Source organism: Salvelinus namaycush, chromosome 9 (genome assembly GCF_016432855.1).
Source record: "Salvelinus namaycush isolate Seneca chromosome 9, SaNama_1.0, whole genome shotgun sequence".
Taxonomy (NCBI): Eukaryota; Metazoa; Chordata; class Actinopteri; order Salmoniformes; family Salmonidae; genus Salvelinus; species Salvelinus namaycush.
The window spans coordinates 15,352,069-15,368,813 of record NC_052315.1 but is presented as its reverse complement, the minus strand read 5'-3'; the positions used below and the strand labels follow the sequence as shown (position 1 = coordinate 15,368,813).

The 16,745-nt window shown below is 40.3% G+C and overlaps 4 protein-coding genes across 5 annotated transcripts in view; 1 reads left to right on the top strand and 3 right to left on the bottom strand.

Moving 5' to 3' along the window:
* arid3a (AT rich interactive domain 3A (BRIGHT-like)) overlaps positions 1 to 4,262 on the bottom strand; it is a 53,031-nt gene extending 48,769 nt beyond the window's left edge. For both annotated transcript variants that reach the window (XM_039000938.1, XM_039000937.1), the window contains exon 1: positions 4,049 to 4,262. The gene's annotated coding sequence lies outside the window, so the exon portion shown is untranslated. The remainder of the gene's footprint in view (positions 1 to 4,048) is intronic.
* A 1,575-nt stretch (positions 4,263 to 5,837) lies between these two features.
* Positions 5,838 to 12,993, bottom strand: r3hdm4 (R3H domain containing 4). Its single transcript, XM_039000936.1, has 8 exons — positions 12,573 to 12,993; positions 11,465 to 11,622; positions 11,142 to 11,263; positions 10,882 to 10,996; positions 10,543 to 10,619; positions 10,280 to 10,365; positions 10,072 to 10,127; positions 5,838 to 8,419 (listed from the first exon to the last, which is right to left on the bottom strand). Exons 1-8 carry the CDS (start codon positions 12,611 to 12,613, stop codon positions 8,313 to 8,315), a joined length of 762 nt encoding a protein of 253 aa, XP_038856864.1. The 5' UTR covers positions 12,614 to 12,993; the 3' UTR covers positions 5,838 to 8,312.
* Positions 12,789 to 15,530, top strand: LOC120053727. Its single transcript, XM_039000934.1, has 3 exons — positions 12,789 to 13,944; positions 14,171 to 14,373; positions 14,677 to 15,530. The coding sequence occupies exons 1-3, from the start codon at positions 13,168 to 13,170 to the stop codon at positions 14,822 to 14,824; spliced, it is 1,128 nt and encodes a 375-aa protein (XP_038856862.1). The 5' UTR covers positions 12,789 to 13,167; the 3' UTR covers positions 14,825 to 15,530.
* Positions 15,531 to 15,812: 282 nt separating this feature from the next.
* Positions 15,813 to 16,745, bottom strand: part of abca7 (ATP-binding cassette, sub-family A (ABC1), member 7) — a 42,774-nt gene continuing 41,841 nt past the window's right edge. Inside the window, exon 48 of the mRNA XM_039001391.1 lies at positions 15,813 to 16,223. Coding sequence (XP_038857319.1) covers positions 15,813 to 16,223 — 411 coding nt within the window. The remainder of the gene's footprint in view (positions 16,224 to 16,745) is intronic.

Genomic DNA, 16,745 nt, shown 5'->3' with positions numbered 1-16,745 from the left:
TTTGGAGGTGGAGGGTCCGTCATGGTCTGGGGCGGCATCATCGGACTGAGCTTGTGGTCATTGCAGGCAATCTCAACGCTGTGCGTTACAGGGAAGACATCCTCCTCCCTCATGTGGTACCCTTCCTGCAGGCTCATCCTGACATGACCCTACAGCATGACAATGCCACCAGCCATACTGCTCGTTCTGTGCGTGATTTCCTGCAAGACAGGAATGTCAGTGTTCTGCCATGGCCAGTGAAGAGCCCGGATCTCAATCCCATTGAGCACATCTGGGACCTGTTGGATCGGAGGGTGAGGGCTAGGGTCATTCCCCCCAGAAATGTCCGGGAACTTGCAGGTGCCTTGGTGGAAAAGTGGGGTAACATCTCACAGCAAGAATTGGCAAATCTGGTGCAGTCCATGAGGAGGAGATGCACTGCAGTACTTAATGCAGCTGGTGGCCACACCAGATACTGACTGTTACTTTTGATTTTGACCCCTTCTTTGTTCAGGGACACATTATTAAATTTCTGTTAGTCACATGTATGTGGAATTTGTTCAGTTTATGTCTCAGTTGTTGAATCTTGTTATGGTCATACAAATATTTACACATGTTAAGTTTGCTGAAAATAAACGCAGTTGACAGTGAGGACGTTTCTTTTTTTGCTGAGTTTATAATAAATGGCACATGTAAAACCATCAGTACCTGCTTGTTTCCTACTCACAATTTCAGTTACACTACAAAAGCGCTCCCTTGGTGAGCCTAGCTTGGACTCTGAGCACATTCCAAACATCATTTCCTGTATACAACAACAGTGGCCAGCAGTAACGTAAACTCTGCCTTAACAAGGCATGTTATTCATTAGACTGCATTCATTATGCAAAGACATCGGGGTTTTAAGACCTGAACCTGATCGCCTACCATACGTTTATAATCCACAGAGGTCCAATCACTGAGCAAATCCCCCTTTTCTTAAAGAGGCCTCATTGCAGGCAAATAAGGAAAATGGCCCTCCATTGGAAAAGGGATGTGTATGGGATGCTGAGTTACAGTAGGCTATAAATCAGTGGAGGTCAGAGCCGTTTAAGATGAGGGAGAACGATTTTGTGTTTTTCATGAGCATGGCCTTATTTCTATTACAGCATATTAAATGACTGCCATTCATATTCTATTCACCCAGTTCAATGTAACATAAATAGGTTTAGGCTACTACATGATAGTAGAATTTTCCCATCATGTGATTTCTACAACCTAGTCTACGAATTAAATTTTCCAACGTAGGTGCACACAGGTCAAGAGGAGAAATGTAGGTGACAGACAGTGACACATGGACAGAGAGTGACACATTCAATACCGCCTTGCACACTCTTGCCTGCATCTAGCTGATCAAGGGTGTGATCATTAGTCCAACATAAACGTTTTTCAACATAATCGGCAGAATGACTTACACCTCTAATCAGGCGTAAAAACAGTTCACATTCATAGCAGCTACGTTGTATTCCTTCTATGCGCTCTCCTCCTCTCACCTTGTCCCTTCGTTTGTGGACTTCAATGCACAACACATCAGCTGCTGCAAAATGAATTGCCTCTCTGAGCACATTAAAATTCTCTGAAAACCTTTCCAAGCCGAACAATATCATAACCGCTACACACAGCCTACATTGTTGTCACTATATTAGCTAAAGTAACATCATAGTCAACAGAACTAACGTGTTAGTAAACCCACTACAATCATGCAGTAACTTTACAGTGTAGTCAGTAAGCAGTTTATATTGCTTCTTCTTCATTTTTGAAGAAATGAATTTGTTCAAAACTGTTCAACTATTGTCTTTCTCTTTGAGTCAACTACTCACCACATTTTATGCACTGCAGTGCTAGCTAACTGTAGCTTATGCATTCAGTACACATGATCGTTCTCTACTCCTTTGATTGGGTGGACAACATGTCAGTTCATGCTGCAACTTCCTCCGGAAGTTGTCATAATTACTGTGAAAGTCTATGGAAGGCATGAGCCTCCTAGGTTTTGGACTGACGTCAATGTACCCAGAGGAGGACGGAAGCTAGCTGTCCTCCGGCTACACCATGGTGCTACCCTACAGAGTGTGGTTGAGGCTACGGTAGACCTTCATTGCAAAACAGTGTTTTAATCAATTATTTGGTGATGTGATTATATTTAGTATAGTTTTATCTAAAAAGGAGAACTTTCTAAATGTTTAAAATTGTAAATTCACTGAGGAGGATGGTCCTGCCCTTGTTCCTCTGAGGAGCCTCCACTGCAATATGGACAGGCACAAAGTGATCCACTATGGTTTCATCAGTCTCTTATGGCCCCAGGCAGATATCATTAACATGGCAAATGGGTAGAATTGCAGGAAATAAGCTGTAAAACTTTTTTTTCTCTCTCTGCCCCATGGCAAAATAAGTAGTTGCATGAAATGTGTCATAAAATTGCACTAAAATATAAAATAATTTGCCATGCTGTCCAAAACTTTCAAGTAGAGATACTGCCTTGGAGGCTGGGTATGATAGGGAGAGAAAAGCCTGTTTTGGATTGATATTTGTCTGGTTAATATGAAATTAAGACATATTAATAATCAGTTATTCAAATCAGCTACGTACCGCATCGACGTGTGCCGCCCAAATGTTGTAAAATGGGCTCCATATAGCTCCGCATTGACATGATTGGTTGACGACAGGTTGGGGGCGGGAGGTCCAGTATAAACACAAACTCCCCTTCTTGAAAACTTATACACAACACCTCTGTTCAGCAAAGCCCAAGAAGTATAAATGCCCTGACTTCTGCAGAGCCACTATCGCAGTAAACGCTGTATGGCAACTGCAGATATCAAATTGACCATGCAAAGCCTTTTACGTGACGCTCCTCCTATCCCCTTGCAACTTTTATATATATACAAAAAGTCAATTCAAAGACTATTCTGAAAAGGACCAATTCATTCTATGCAATCCATCTAATGTAATTCACATGATAAATATAATAGGTATATCGTTTTTTATGTTTATAACTTTCATGAAACGAATATATGCCCACATATAGAATGATCATCATATGCGTTTCAAGAAATGAGCAACTAAAATTATGTATTTATCAGTCGAGTTGTGGCTACTTTGTAGCCTACTTAAATGACTCACTAAACAAATAGGCTATATTGTCTTAAATGTGGTGGAAAACATCAACACAAAAAGCAGGTCAATTGAACGCTTGACAGTTCTATTTAATTTGACTTTAGGAAATGTAAATACCGTTTCCAGAATCTTTTGGCAACTTCCCAATTCCTACAGCCAATGTGAGCAACAGGTAGCCTAACATAGCACACTAAGCTACGATACAACATATAATAGCTTTTTATATATTAGAAAGTATATGAGTGATGTACTTTACTATTTGCAAATGCAAAATCAACCCAAATTCTAAACGATCATTTAATTACTTGGAACATCGCCACATATGCAGTGTGAGGTGTTGCAGAGGCTCCCCTGGTAGTGGGCTTTTTAGGACTGCTACTGGGAGTGGTGTTCTTACTGGCGCTTTTACAGCCGCCAAAGCGTCACCCAGGTGGACGATCCAGCCTACCTACAGAGGAGGAGCTGTGAACATCGAAAACGAGGTTCCGGATGGAGAACTCCGTGGCCTGTCTGTCAGATGTCTCTAACTCCCTGCGTACTGTACTATCAATGCTCCATCCGCTCAAGATTCTACCTTTACGCACTGCCCATCATCTAAAACTGTGGAAGACCATCGACCAAGAACTGCCAGATCCTCCTACTTTTGTTTTGTTAAATTGTTTTCTGCTTGTTTTGTTTTTAAAGCGACTTTGAGATTCAACGTGTAATGAAAAGCGATATATAAATAAACATATTCTTAAATATCAAAAGGGGCATGTACACATTGGGCTGTATCCGATTAGTCAAGTTGAATCAGACATGATATCGTATCTTAATTATCCCAGGAACATATACAACATCATTAGGCAGGATAAGACTCCTGCTTGTATAATGAATTCCATACCGAGCGTGCGAGTCGCAATAAGAGAAAAAAAATACTTACCAAATCAGCTTCCGTTTTATTTTTGCATTCTTGGGAACCGGAAGAAATATTCCTGATTTCCTCCTGAATCTAAGGCGTTCTGGTGGTTAACGATTGTATATTTCATATATAGTAGTAAACTGATATCAATTGATTGTGGTATTTCTATTCCGTTACACACATCTAATCCGATTTCAATGTATGGCTTGATTCACAGGTTACATTGTATCTTGACTAATTTAAGGCGTGCTCACGGTCGTAGAGTCAAATCATTGGTTGACAAACAGCAATCAGATGCAAATTACCTCTGAATCATTGGGGGCCAACCTATACATGCAAAGGGAATGTCGGCAAATGTAAATATATGTGCAGTCAATGTGGGGGAAAATAATGGCATTGTATTATAATAGCTTCTAAGCTTCATGTTGGTGAAATATGTATGAGATGTTGAAACGTGTGTGTTCTATACCTCGAGGAAGAGGGAAACTATTTCCTCCCTAAGCACATCTCGACGTATGAAACTTGGCAGATTGTCCCTTGACATTATAATGAAAGACTACCTACCCCATTTGAGCTTTTGGCGACGTTCCCTTAGGTAGTGAGCGATCTCTTTTCACCCTACAGCAGGTGGGTGGTGCCAATATTCTGCTGCTGGGGTCTGCAACTGGCGGCCCAAACTGGCCCCACAAGCAATTTATTTTGTTTTGTAGATTTTTTGTTGTAAAATATATATATATAAAAAAGACTAAAATCACCAGGAATTCAGCTAAAAATTATGTTTAATTTAGGAAATGTGTTGCCAAGTATTCCCACGAATAAAAAAAGAGATGTGATCGTGTCTCAATTTTCAAATACAATTTCTTTCTGGGCTTAGTTGTGGTCAACTTGCAATGTTCAAATTATTATAATTTTGTTCTAGCCCTCGACCATCAGCTCTGACTAAAATTGGCCTGCGGCTGAATCTAGTTTCCTACTCTGCCCTACTGACTACTGTATGCTCGTAGGACACAAAATAAACAAACTGAATGAAGATGATGAGACCACGCGTCCTAATTATCGCTTATAAATTTCGCTAACTCCTTTGCTTTTTCCCCTCATCAAAATTCCCATGTAATAAATGTTATGGTGGAATTTCCTTGGGAAATAAAATTATGTCATTATTATGACATAATTCATCATTATTAGTACCATCATTAATGCGTAACAGTTTATAAGCCGAAACCTTGCGTTTCTGCATCAGTTACTTGTATCAAGGGGTAGTCTACGCATTTTAATCACACAGCAAAGGTCAGCAACAATGCAGCTATATGTTATTATAAACACCAATTAATAAACATAATCTAATTGATGTCTAATTTAATTCTAAACAGTATCAACACTTTACCTATTACATATTTGGCTGCATTTAATAAATAAATAAAACACAAATCATTTATTGTAGTTTACTAGTTCCTTATAAAATATTAACAGACGCATTACTAAGATTAGGCTGCCATCTAGTGGATAGATGCATGAATCATGCCGGCTCTCAAAATAGAATACTCTACTGTATCTTGCAAACAATTTAGTTAGCTATTGCAATGATCACCATCATAAAATATTATAAATGTTTATTTCACACTTCAAAACAGGAGTAATTACTGCAAGTAATTGCCCAACTGTCACAGGTGTGACTGTGCACCTAGGCTCCTGGCTAAAACATACTATGTTTAAGTGAACATTTAGTTAAACATACACCCTGAGTTTGTACTTTTGTCATTATTTATAAACTTGACACAATGTAAAGATATACTGTAAAAGCCCACTTTCACGTTTGGATGTTGCAGCAGATCATTTTATTTTGATCCAAGATCTATTGACTAATTGCTCAGTTTTAGTTGAGTTCAGGTTTGTAATTGGTAAAAAAAAGTTTAGTCTTTCACATTGTGGTACCCAACTCAGAGAAATGTTTTGTCAGAGGTATTGCATTCTTGTGGCATATTATGTGTACATTTCCTCACATTTGAAGCTCAATTACATTCCACATTTCCTGTTATGCAATACATTCTTTAAAGATCCCGTGCAATAACTTTTTTTATTACATATTAAGTGTCCATCAAGCAGTAACATTAAATGTAAAAATTGTCAGGGAGTCACACTGCGTCATCATACTGCTACCATTTGTCCATTTAACGTTCCAAATGCAAAATTAAGGGATATACATTTTAAGATGTTCATGAAATACTGTCTGAATCGATGATTAAATAATCAAGTCATTTAAGAGTCATTGAACACTTGAGTTCACATTTATTAAAATGTGTCTATTCAGACATGGTTTTCGGCACTTTCAGTAAGGATTACACAACCAACTACCTAGACAATAGGAGAAACGTTTACAAACTAAACTACTATATTATCATTTGTTGACTGATATAATTATGTACTGACATTACTTAAGATATACACTCTTGCATCAAACAATCATTGAAGGAAACATCCATTCATATCACTGTAAAAAGCTTTAAGTTAAGAGAATACTACGCAGAAACAGAACTTTTCCTATCCTGTGTTGTTGGCACACATTGAACATGAGTTCAATTAATTAATGTTGGGGCTTAATATTTACAGCACTACTAGTAATAAACAAGCGACAAAGTTGACAAAAAAAATTGCACCACTACATACAGTAGAGGGTTGTTGGTTGTAATATTCAAAAGAAGTTAAGCTTCTCGTATGCATACATTACTTGTGAAATCACAAAAGACATTCATAGTGAGTGGTTGAAAGCCTGAGAAACTAAATGTACGGGCACAACAAACTTTGGTTATCGACACAGATGCACCGGCAGGTCAAGTTTCTTCATACCATTTTTGATAGTACAAATAAAGTTATGGATATTTTAAATAACCTGGATGGATGCTTTCAAAAAGTCATTAGTATAAATGTATAAATACATACACAAATACACAGAAATAGGGTTGCCAGAATTCCTGGAACTTTCAATAAATTCTCTGTTTTTCCCAAAATCCCAGTTGGAGGATTCCCGGAATCAGGAGGGAATAAGCAGGAAATCCGAATCCATTCAGCCAGGATTTCTGGAAAAGCAGGGAATTTATTGAAAGTTCCAGGAATGCATTCGTAAGGCAAAAGTGCTAGTCCAGGGGTGGTTTATGATAGAAAAGAGTGCCTGAGAGGCAAAGCACAGAGCAGGTTTGCTGTCCAGTAAGAAGGTTGTGTTATATTAACTCATTAGTACTGCACATTATCGGTACAGTACTTTTGATTAGACATTCCAAACCAAATAGCTGTTGAAAAAGTCTATGAAGAAGCTGTATATACATTTTTTGAAGTTGACCTGTTTCATTGTCAGATGGTAAACTTACATAATTTTCTAAATAATGTAAAGAATGGGAGAAAAACAATGTACCTGCATTCAGTACAGTAGAACACAAGGTCTATGCATGCAAGTATAAAAAGCTGCCAAATGGTATACATCTTTGACAAAACAATTGAAAAGTTTTCTCCCCCAAATAAAACACAATCATGCAAAGTCAAATCGGAAAGTGCCCGATATCTTTTTGGATAGACTTATATTTTTGCAAGAATGTGAATATTGTGCCAAGAGAGTTTGCAAGTATTTTTTTTTTTACCAGTACAGGTAACAAAAACCATAGATATACCTCCAAAGCCGTATACATTGATAAATGATCATAGTGATGAGTTCTGTGCTATAGAATAGTTCCCGATCACGCTATTTCTGCACTCTCAAGTTGCATGAAAAGGTCCAAGGGTTTTTAAGCCTGGTCCTACCACTAAAGCTGTTTTTTTCCCCAATTCAAAGTGGCTAATTAAATAATCAGTACAAATACAGTAGGTGAACTGCATACTTCCCTCTCTGGCCCAGTTTTATTCTGATCTCTGCCCCCTTACCCTGGTGGTTATCAATTTTAAGTTCACAGATAGATGAAGATTGGATTGGATAGTTAAGAGCAATATGACATCCACAAAGCACTTGAGTGGACTAGGTAGTCAACACAACTTACTTAAATGTGGACATCCATGTTAGCAACACTGCTGATTTTCATTCTAACAAATCATGGACAGATTCAGATTTTTGACACCAGTTGAGTGGAATCTCTGGCTAATCAGTGACATCAAACCAGCAGTACTCTGGACTTCCAGAATCGTATTTGAGTACTCCTATATACACACTAACTTATGCCTATCTGTACCTTTCAAGTCTGCACTTATGGGGCTAGGGAGTGAAATGGAACCAGGCCCATCTGTCCAGCGGTGTGACCGTCTCTCAGCTCATGTGCTCCAGGTAGGCAGAGAGCATGGGGCTGGGAGGCTGGAACAAGCCCTCCTGTTTGTTCATGACATCAGTCTGACGAGCACCGTTGCAGTCTGAGCCTGCAGCACAAAGACAACATAAAACGTTTCTCAATACATACCTCATTATAGAGTAACACAGTATGAGTCATAATACCCATAAAACCTAGCGGTCAAACAGGGAAATAGTTCCAATCGTTTTTACACCATACATTTTTCCTGTTGGCGATTTTAGAAACACTTATAATAAGGGCTGTGTATTGTGTAGGCTTACCCTGGCATGACGTTTTGATAACCGTGTAAATCTCTCTAGGACAAGGTTTTATGAGTATTATGACACCTCCACTGTGGGGCTCTATTTTCATGTTACTAACCACATTTCCATCCACAGTTTTTATACGAGTAAAGTCATAAAGTAAATTTTTTTTAATTAGCTGTTGGTACAATTTCATAAATGTCGACAATTTGTTTGTTCAATATGGTGGGATCTTTTGTGTCTGTAAAATGAATTATGCTACAAATTTCGGTGGAAACAATTTCTTGGGTAATTGTTGATAGAATAACCATCATGTCGAGGTAAATTTGCAGTCACGCTATGCTTTGTTGTGTGGTCTTCCAACTACAACTTGACAAAGCATGCACATTAGGCTACAGATGAAATAGATTGAAATGAACTTCACAAGGTGGTGAAAGTGCACGTGATGAGCTTGTTGCTTCTTTCCAATAAATATTTAGGGGTTTTATTTGTATACTAGTGACATTATGATCGGTGCTTAGCTGCCAATTAAGAAATAAAAATGATCTTGCTCTTATCCATCTCATCATATAACGTAACATGCCCATTATATCAGCGAACTATTGTCTAAAGAGCATGCGCAAAAAACGAGTGGGCAAGTTTGACATTTATCACAACAGTGTGTGTACCAAAACCATCGATAGAGTGGAAAATGCAATGGAAATTGAGCTTATGTTTTTTTATTCGGCACATGAGAACTTTAGTGCAAAAGTTTTTTTTAATGTGCACTACGTCAACACACACAGTCTTTAAACTGCAACAAGTCAGTTTGATGGAAACAAACCTCTGGTGGGAAAATGTGCATATTTTTTTAAATATTCGCACTCAAAATATTGGAGAAATATGCTATTTTCCACAAGAGTAGGTTAGGTGCCAGTGTCACTTTAAAAGTCATAAATAACTATAGAAATCACATATTGCGGCCTCCTGAGTGGCACAGCGGTCCAAGGCACTGCATCGCAGTGCTTGAGGCATCACTATAAACCGGGTTTGATACCAGGCTGTGTTGCAGCCGGCCGTGACCGGGAGTACCATGAGGCGGCGCACAATTGGCCGAGCATCGTCAGGGTTAGGGGAGGGTTTGGCCCGCCAGGATTTCCTTGTCCGATCACGCTCTAGCGACTCCCTGTGGCGGGCCGGGCACCTGCAAGCTGACTTTGGTCGCCAGCTGTACATGTTTCACACATTGGTGCAGATGGCTTCCGGGTTAAGAGAGCAGTGTGTCAAGAAGCAGTGCGGCTTGACAGGGTACGTGTTTCGGAGGACACACGGCTCTCAACCTTCGCCTCTCCCGAGTCCGTAGGGGAGTTGCAGTGATGGGACAAGACTGTAACTTCCAATTGAATATCATGAAATTAGGGAGAAAAAAAGGGGTAAAAGTACACCAAAAAAAAGTTTTTTAAAATTAAACATATCTCATGGTCATTCTACTACTCACTTGCTGAAACAAGGTCCATGTACTGGCAGACGGCATGAAGCAGTAGCCTCTCAAAGCTAGTAAACAAAACACAAAATCAGTAACATCCAATTAATTCATAATTGGTATCTATACAAGTCCAAATATTAGCCCAGAAGAGCTTCTCAAATGTGTAAAGAACACTTCTGATAATTATGTTTGGGGAACATTTTCAGAGGGAAAAAAGTACCTGCTTCCAAGGTTGGTGGTGTAAACAGAGTGAGGTTGAGCACCAAAGAAACTGAGAAGGTTCTCTTCAAGTACCTCAAGTGTCCCCTAAACCAATCAGAGGGGAGAATGGCAATGAGACAGAGAGAAGTTAAAGTGTGTAATTAAGTGTTGATGAGGACAGGTGTCACTAGCACGGATAACAGTGTCTTTACTTTAGGTTAAACCATGATATGGTTGACAAGCATTTCTCAAAATCTCATAATGATGAATGTTGATGCTTACAATGGGAATTTGTTTGCGTTTCAGCGTAGCACGCAGCCTTCGATCAATCCTCTGGAAGTAGTCTTGAGCAGTGAAGGCTGGATTCACGGCAGAGTAGAAAAATGTGATCAGTTCATATCAAATATCCCCAAATCCTGACAATGAGCATGTTTAAACCAATGATGCACTCATTTTCATCATTTACACATTTTATTTCCTGGCAAACATCGTTGTTCACTGACCTGTAGTAATAAAACACATCAACCGAAACATACGCTTGGTAATGAACTTTCAACAGCATAACGCTACAAGCTTTGTATATAGGGCAGCGCATGGCAGGCATTTATCCTGGGCTCTCACCCTCTCTCTGGTCCTTGGGGAGCTTGTTGGTGTTGCTCCTCTTGGCCTCCTCTTCCAGAAGGGCCAGAAGCTTCTCCTGCTCCTCTCCAGAGCGATTCATGAAGTCATTCCATTGCTGGGAGACAAACAAGGAGACAATGAGCTACAGTTTAGGGGAAAACATTTAGTTGGGGGTAGTGGTGGTAAAACGTTCAGCGAGTCTCACTTGCAACAAGCGAGGCCTGATTGAAGATAAATTGTTGGGACCAGTAGAATCCTACCTCCACGTAGTTGCCATTGGTGCAGGCCTCAGTAAAGATAGAAGGGAGGGCAGGGTCACTGCATACCTCTGCCTCGTCTTTGGAGCACTCATCTTTTTCAAGTAGATTTGCAAGGTAGCGACCTTTTTTGGGGGGAGATAAAAAACGAATAGGCAGCATCGTTAAATCATGTTGATAAAATACTGTTTGGCTAATGGCTATGACTATTGAACACGTTCAGACCAGCTGCTATCAAGCTAGTGGGTAGTAAGAATATGTGCTGAACAGGTGTCTTCCATCTACAGCGGAGTGAAATATTCCCACTGACAGACATGAGAACTTACTGTTCTCCTGCCGCCTTTGGCTCTTTTTGCCTTTGGCTCTTGGTGTGAGGTCAGAGTTGCGTATGGCCTGGTTGATGAAGAACTGTTTCTTCTTGGTTGGAGACACACGTTTGGCTGGGGAGTTGGGCAGAGAGGTGCATTTGCGCTCCTCTATCAGGCTGAGAGAAATAGAGAGCAAGAATTAGTGTGTTGACTTATGTGTTCGGGAGGTGACCTCTTCACAAAATATGTATTTGTTCATGTGTGGCTAGTAGCTAATATTGCATGGCCTTACTAATAGAATAATCTCGCTACCGCTATACTGACCACAGAATAGTAGGCTAGATGTAGGTTACATGACACCCCACCTTAAAAAGTGGGTCAGTGGGTTTAGATTTCAAAGCCACGCCCCATTAAGATTCTCGAGCTCTGAATGGTCGATTTTCACTGTTACCACTTTTAGACCAGACGGCAACATTGTAGTTAACGTCCTATCATAGTCATTGCATCATACTGACAGAAGTGCACAAACCAACAAATTGCTCATGCAAATGTTAGTAACATTGATGATCTGTCATGAAGAAGTACATTATTGGTTACATTAGTAACAGCTATAGTTAGGTGTGTGTAGAAGAGGTCTCGTCAGAGAATATAACGATTGGCTACAAATATTTTTGCATGAGTAGAACGAGAGCAGCAGAGGTGTTAACAAACGACACAAGCAAAAAAAACATCCTGTTAACCAGTTTTACATCTTACTAACTAGGGTCAGCCACTTGAAATTGCGTAAATGTAACATCTACACAAGCCAGTTGTAATAAACTTAGTTCACCTTCATCAACGGAAGCCGGCAAACCTACACACATATTTTCGACGTGTACCACCACCAGCTTGCAAGCTTAGCTTGCTAACATTAGCTACCCATAGTGTAGCGTTAAGCCCAAGCATATTAATATAGCATTCATTTACACAAATGTGCCTGGTATCTAAACGGGCAAAATCTACGATACAGACTAAGTTAGCTATCAAATATTCAATGTTTGAAAACAATGACTAAAATGTGCTTGTCGATTACTGCTAGCTAACGTTAGCTCTCAAGTTCCCACTTTAGTTAGACTTTTTCACTCACATAATATCCTGTTCCTCATTATTATTTGTCAAAACAACCATCTTACGCAAAGAACAACAAACGAGGGGTGAGAACAAAAACAGTAGCTACGATACACACAGAACTAGCGTAGGCGTTCAGTTAGCCACTTGCTAGCTTGGCGCTGTCAGAAAAGGTACACAGACAACAGCAAAGCTTATCCCCGCCCTTCACAAAACCGAAAACGAGGCACGAGCTCTAGGTCATTAGAATCTTGATCGTCCACATCAAACCAAGTTTTGACGTTTGCTACAAAATAACGATTTTTCGCCTTAACGTTTCTTTTTTTATTAGTAGTTAGCTACGCGAAAAATACATGCAGGCTCTATTTCAATGACATCTGAACATGTCTCGTAAAGTTCAGGTTGTAGACGTTTCCATAACAGCAATGTTTAACTGTGCCCTTCCAGAGGCAAGAGAGACAATTTACAAGCCAGAGTCCCAGACAGTCCCATCCGGCTAGACAGTCAGTAGCCTACTGTTCTTGTTGTTCCTTGTTTGGGGATAGAATTGGGAAAAGGCTACTTTTATCTTTTGGATATCTTTCTCAAGTATGTCCTGGTGTTTTCCTTTGTAGATGAATACTTATACTAGTATCAAATGTTTTAGAAAAGCAGCTTTTGCTTACATAATATTAGAGCATCATGTTTACAGTGTGAACTTTTATTTAAGGCCAAATTGTAGACAAGTAGACATAGGAATGGGCCGGAGGAACAAACCAAGGGCAACAAGACCAGAAATAGGTGATAAACGGGTAACACCTGACCCTCTTCCAATGGTTGTGGGAGCAGTGAAATGTGTACTACCCAGGAAGACTGCCTTAAAGTTAATTAAGGCTTGTGAAGTAACCACAAACATAGGAAGTTCTGTCTCCAATACGTATGAGAGATTAGACAATAGAGTGGTGAAAATCTGTGTCAATCTATGGCCTGTCCTGGCTTCAGCCAAAGAGCCTGTAGAGGAAAGCAGTGATTCGCTGGATGAAGAGGAACCTGGGACCAGCACAGATACAAGGACCTTCAACACATCAAAGTCTGGTGAGCAGCGTCCGAGAGACCAAGAAAGGAGACCCCACGTTAGACAAGAATTGGACAGGGCTAAAGCAAGCCGTCTAGTGAAGCCTATTTTACTACCACCCATAAGTAAACTATCCCCTACAACACGACTAGCACATTCAGAGTACATGGGAATGCCAGTGTCACACACATCTCTGCCACAGATATGTGTATCAGACCAAGATGCCTTGGTCAAATCCTCCAAGGGGACAAAAGCCAATGAGAATAAGGCACCATTTCCCATGATCCTATTGCAGAAGACCAGCACTTTGATGGACAGCACCATTATCTCCCAATGTGTAAGGATCAGCTGCATTTTCACCACCTTTCAAGTATTACACAATTACTTAATTGGTAAACAGAGCATCAAACCTTGTCAAAATCCACTATAAATGTACTTTAATTTATTCCACAAATGATCTAAGGGAAATAAAAAAGTAATCCATTGTGTATCAAATACTGAATGAGCAATTACATCCACCATTGAAGCAGTTACATCTAAATCTTCATATTGTCTCTATTCAGAGGTCTGCCCAGGTTCACCTCCCTGAGATCTCAGTGTCCAGTATAGAAGGCCTGCTTCAGAGAGTTGCAGAGCGAGTGGGAAGGAGAGAGAGAAAGAGGGATGAGACATCGGGACTGAACAATCCTGATCATCTTCTCATGGCTGGCGCACTGCGAAACCTGAGAGAGAAGAGGCTCCAGCATCGGGGAGACTATAGCTCAGAGTACTGTACCATCAATAGTGCTTACAATGGGAAGGTTATCCTTTAACAATTTTACATTTTAGTCATTTAGCAGACACTTATCCAGAGCGACTTACAGGAGCAATTAGGGTTAAGTGCCTTGCTCAAGGGCACATCAGATTTTTCACCTTTCTGGTTCTTGGCCCAACGCTCTTAGCCTACTAGCCATCCCAACAATGATCACAGAGACCCATCATAATTCATGATCATTGTTGTTCTATTGTGGCAATTGATTGAGATGAAGCCCCTTTTAATGGCTAACTAATTTATTTTAACCTTTCCCAGGGGAGCGGTAAGATGTCCAGAGGTCAAGCCAATCGGTGGGCAGAAAGGGACCACTCTAGTAACAGAGAATGGTATGCAGAACCCTGCCTCCCTCTGCAATAAAACCAAACTGCCTGTCATCCTTAGTATGACCAAAGGCAGCCTTTGAACATGGATGAATCACCATCAACAATAGATAAATTGTACTTGTTAATAAAGTTGTTAGAACAAAATACCCAAGATAGACGTATCCCCATTTAAAGGTTTATTACTATATGTTCTGTATACATCTAGTTGTATGTACACATAAATAATCATACACACAATCAAGTATGAATGTTCAAGCATAATATAGTACATCATAAGACCATACATTCAATTGTATGTATAGATATTCTACACATGCCTATCAGTTATTGTATCTCTCCAATACGTCAGACTGCAGTACAGCTCAGTAGTAAACTGCTTTGGATTTACAGCTACATATTATTTTTTTTCAAGTTCCATACAGTATAACATGAGCCCAATTAAAAACAGATAAAAAAAACTATATAAAAACAACAGTTTACCTAATGAAGGCAGTGTTTGGAGTCTGGTATGCAGTCTGGTAACTGTACATCTCAATGTTGTGCCAGTGCAAATAAACCATGTTTTTAGCATCAAATAATAAACGTGACTGGACATCAGAAAAATATATATTTTTCTCTCTGTGCAAAACATGAGACCAATGTGAAAAGATATTGATGATTTTGTTGCCCTGAACATCTTCAGTGATAATGTAATAATCATTTTGTGCAGCATTTCTCAGTTAAAGTGCTTTAGGCAAAATGCAAATGCTAAGATATTGAAAGACTCGATGATTGACCCATGAGGAATACCACTATTCCATCATTCATTTTCAAAACATTTGGAAATTGAAATGACAAATAAAAAGTAAATAATAAGCAAAAGACCTGACCAATGAAAGTGCATGTATGTAATTGGAGGTAAATACAATTCGTTTGGATGTATTGGAGCACTACAGTATAGCTGTGATGGAGAATGAACAAGGCACCACACCCAGAAATTAGAGGAGCTATCCGGTAGTACTTTCCCCCCTCTCCTAGAGGGCACAGCGCTCCCGGTCTGTCCATTAAGGGGGCTGTTCCCCAATAACTTTACACACTGCTGTCTTGTGTGCTGCTACCCACTAGGAACAGACTGGTCGGATCCTTATTGCCTGAAGTCTCCCTTGTGCCCTTGGATCCGTTGGCGGACGATTCTTTGCTTGACCTCCGACTACTCAACTCTCTCCTGCTCTCTCCCCTGCTCGACTGGGGCCTCTCCTGTGGCCTGCTTATCATCGCCATGCCACTGTCCGTGACCCCGTTTGGCTTGGTCTCTCTGGGTCTGCCGTCTGAGGACTTGACAGACTGGGGAGGCTTGGTTGTTTGAGCTGGTTTGGCTGTCTGCCCTGGTTGGGTGGGCTGGGCCGCTCTTCTGGGTTGAGGTGCTGGTGTCCCACCGTTGACTGTCACTTCCCTCAGCAGGTCGTCATCGCTCTGCTCTTTGGCAAAGTTGACAAACACCTGCAGGGTGGGGGAGAGGAGGTAATGCACATACATCGAAGGGTTAACACGGGCATGGTTTAAGATGAGATGCAAATGGAAGTAGGTGCTTGGAGGGAGGAAGAAGTGCCCTGTTCAAGTGCCTCACAGTGAATAAGTAGAAAATGAATTCTGAAGTGTTATATAGGTAACTACCAAAATAAAGGAAACACTTGAGTAAATAAGGGATACAAAGTTTATTGAAGGCAGATGCTTCCACACAGGTGTGGTTCCTGAGTTAATTAAGTAATTAACATCCCATCATGCTTAGGGTCACGTATAAAAATGCCCAGTTGTCCATTATTTTGGCTACCATGGCAGAGAGGAAGTGAGAGGTTTTAATCTCTCATAAATCTGTCTAAAATACATTTCTATGGGATTATTTTGGACCTAAGCTTGTCACCTGCCATCCCACCTTTGGGACAACGACTCCCATTGTTAGGGAGGAGACATGAGCATCTCTGACCATGGCTGGAAGAAGCGATCTCAGTGACTTTGAAAGAT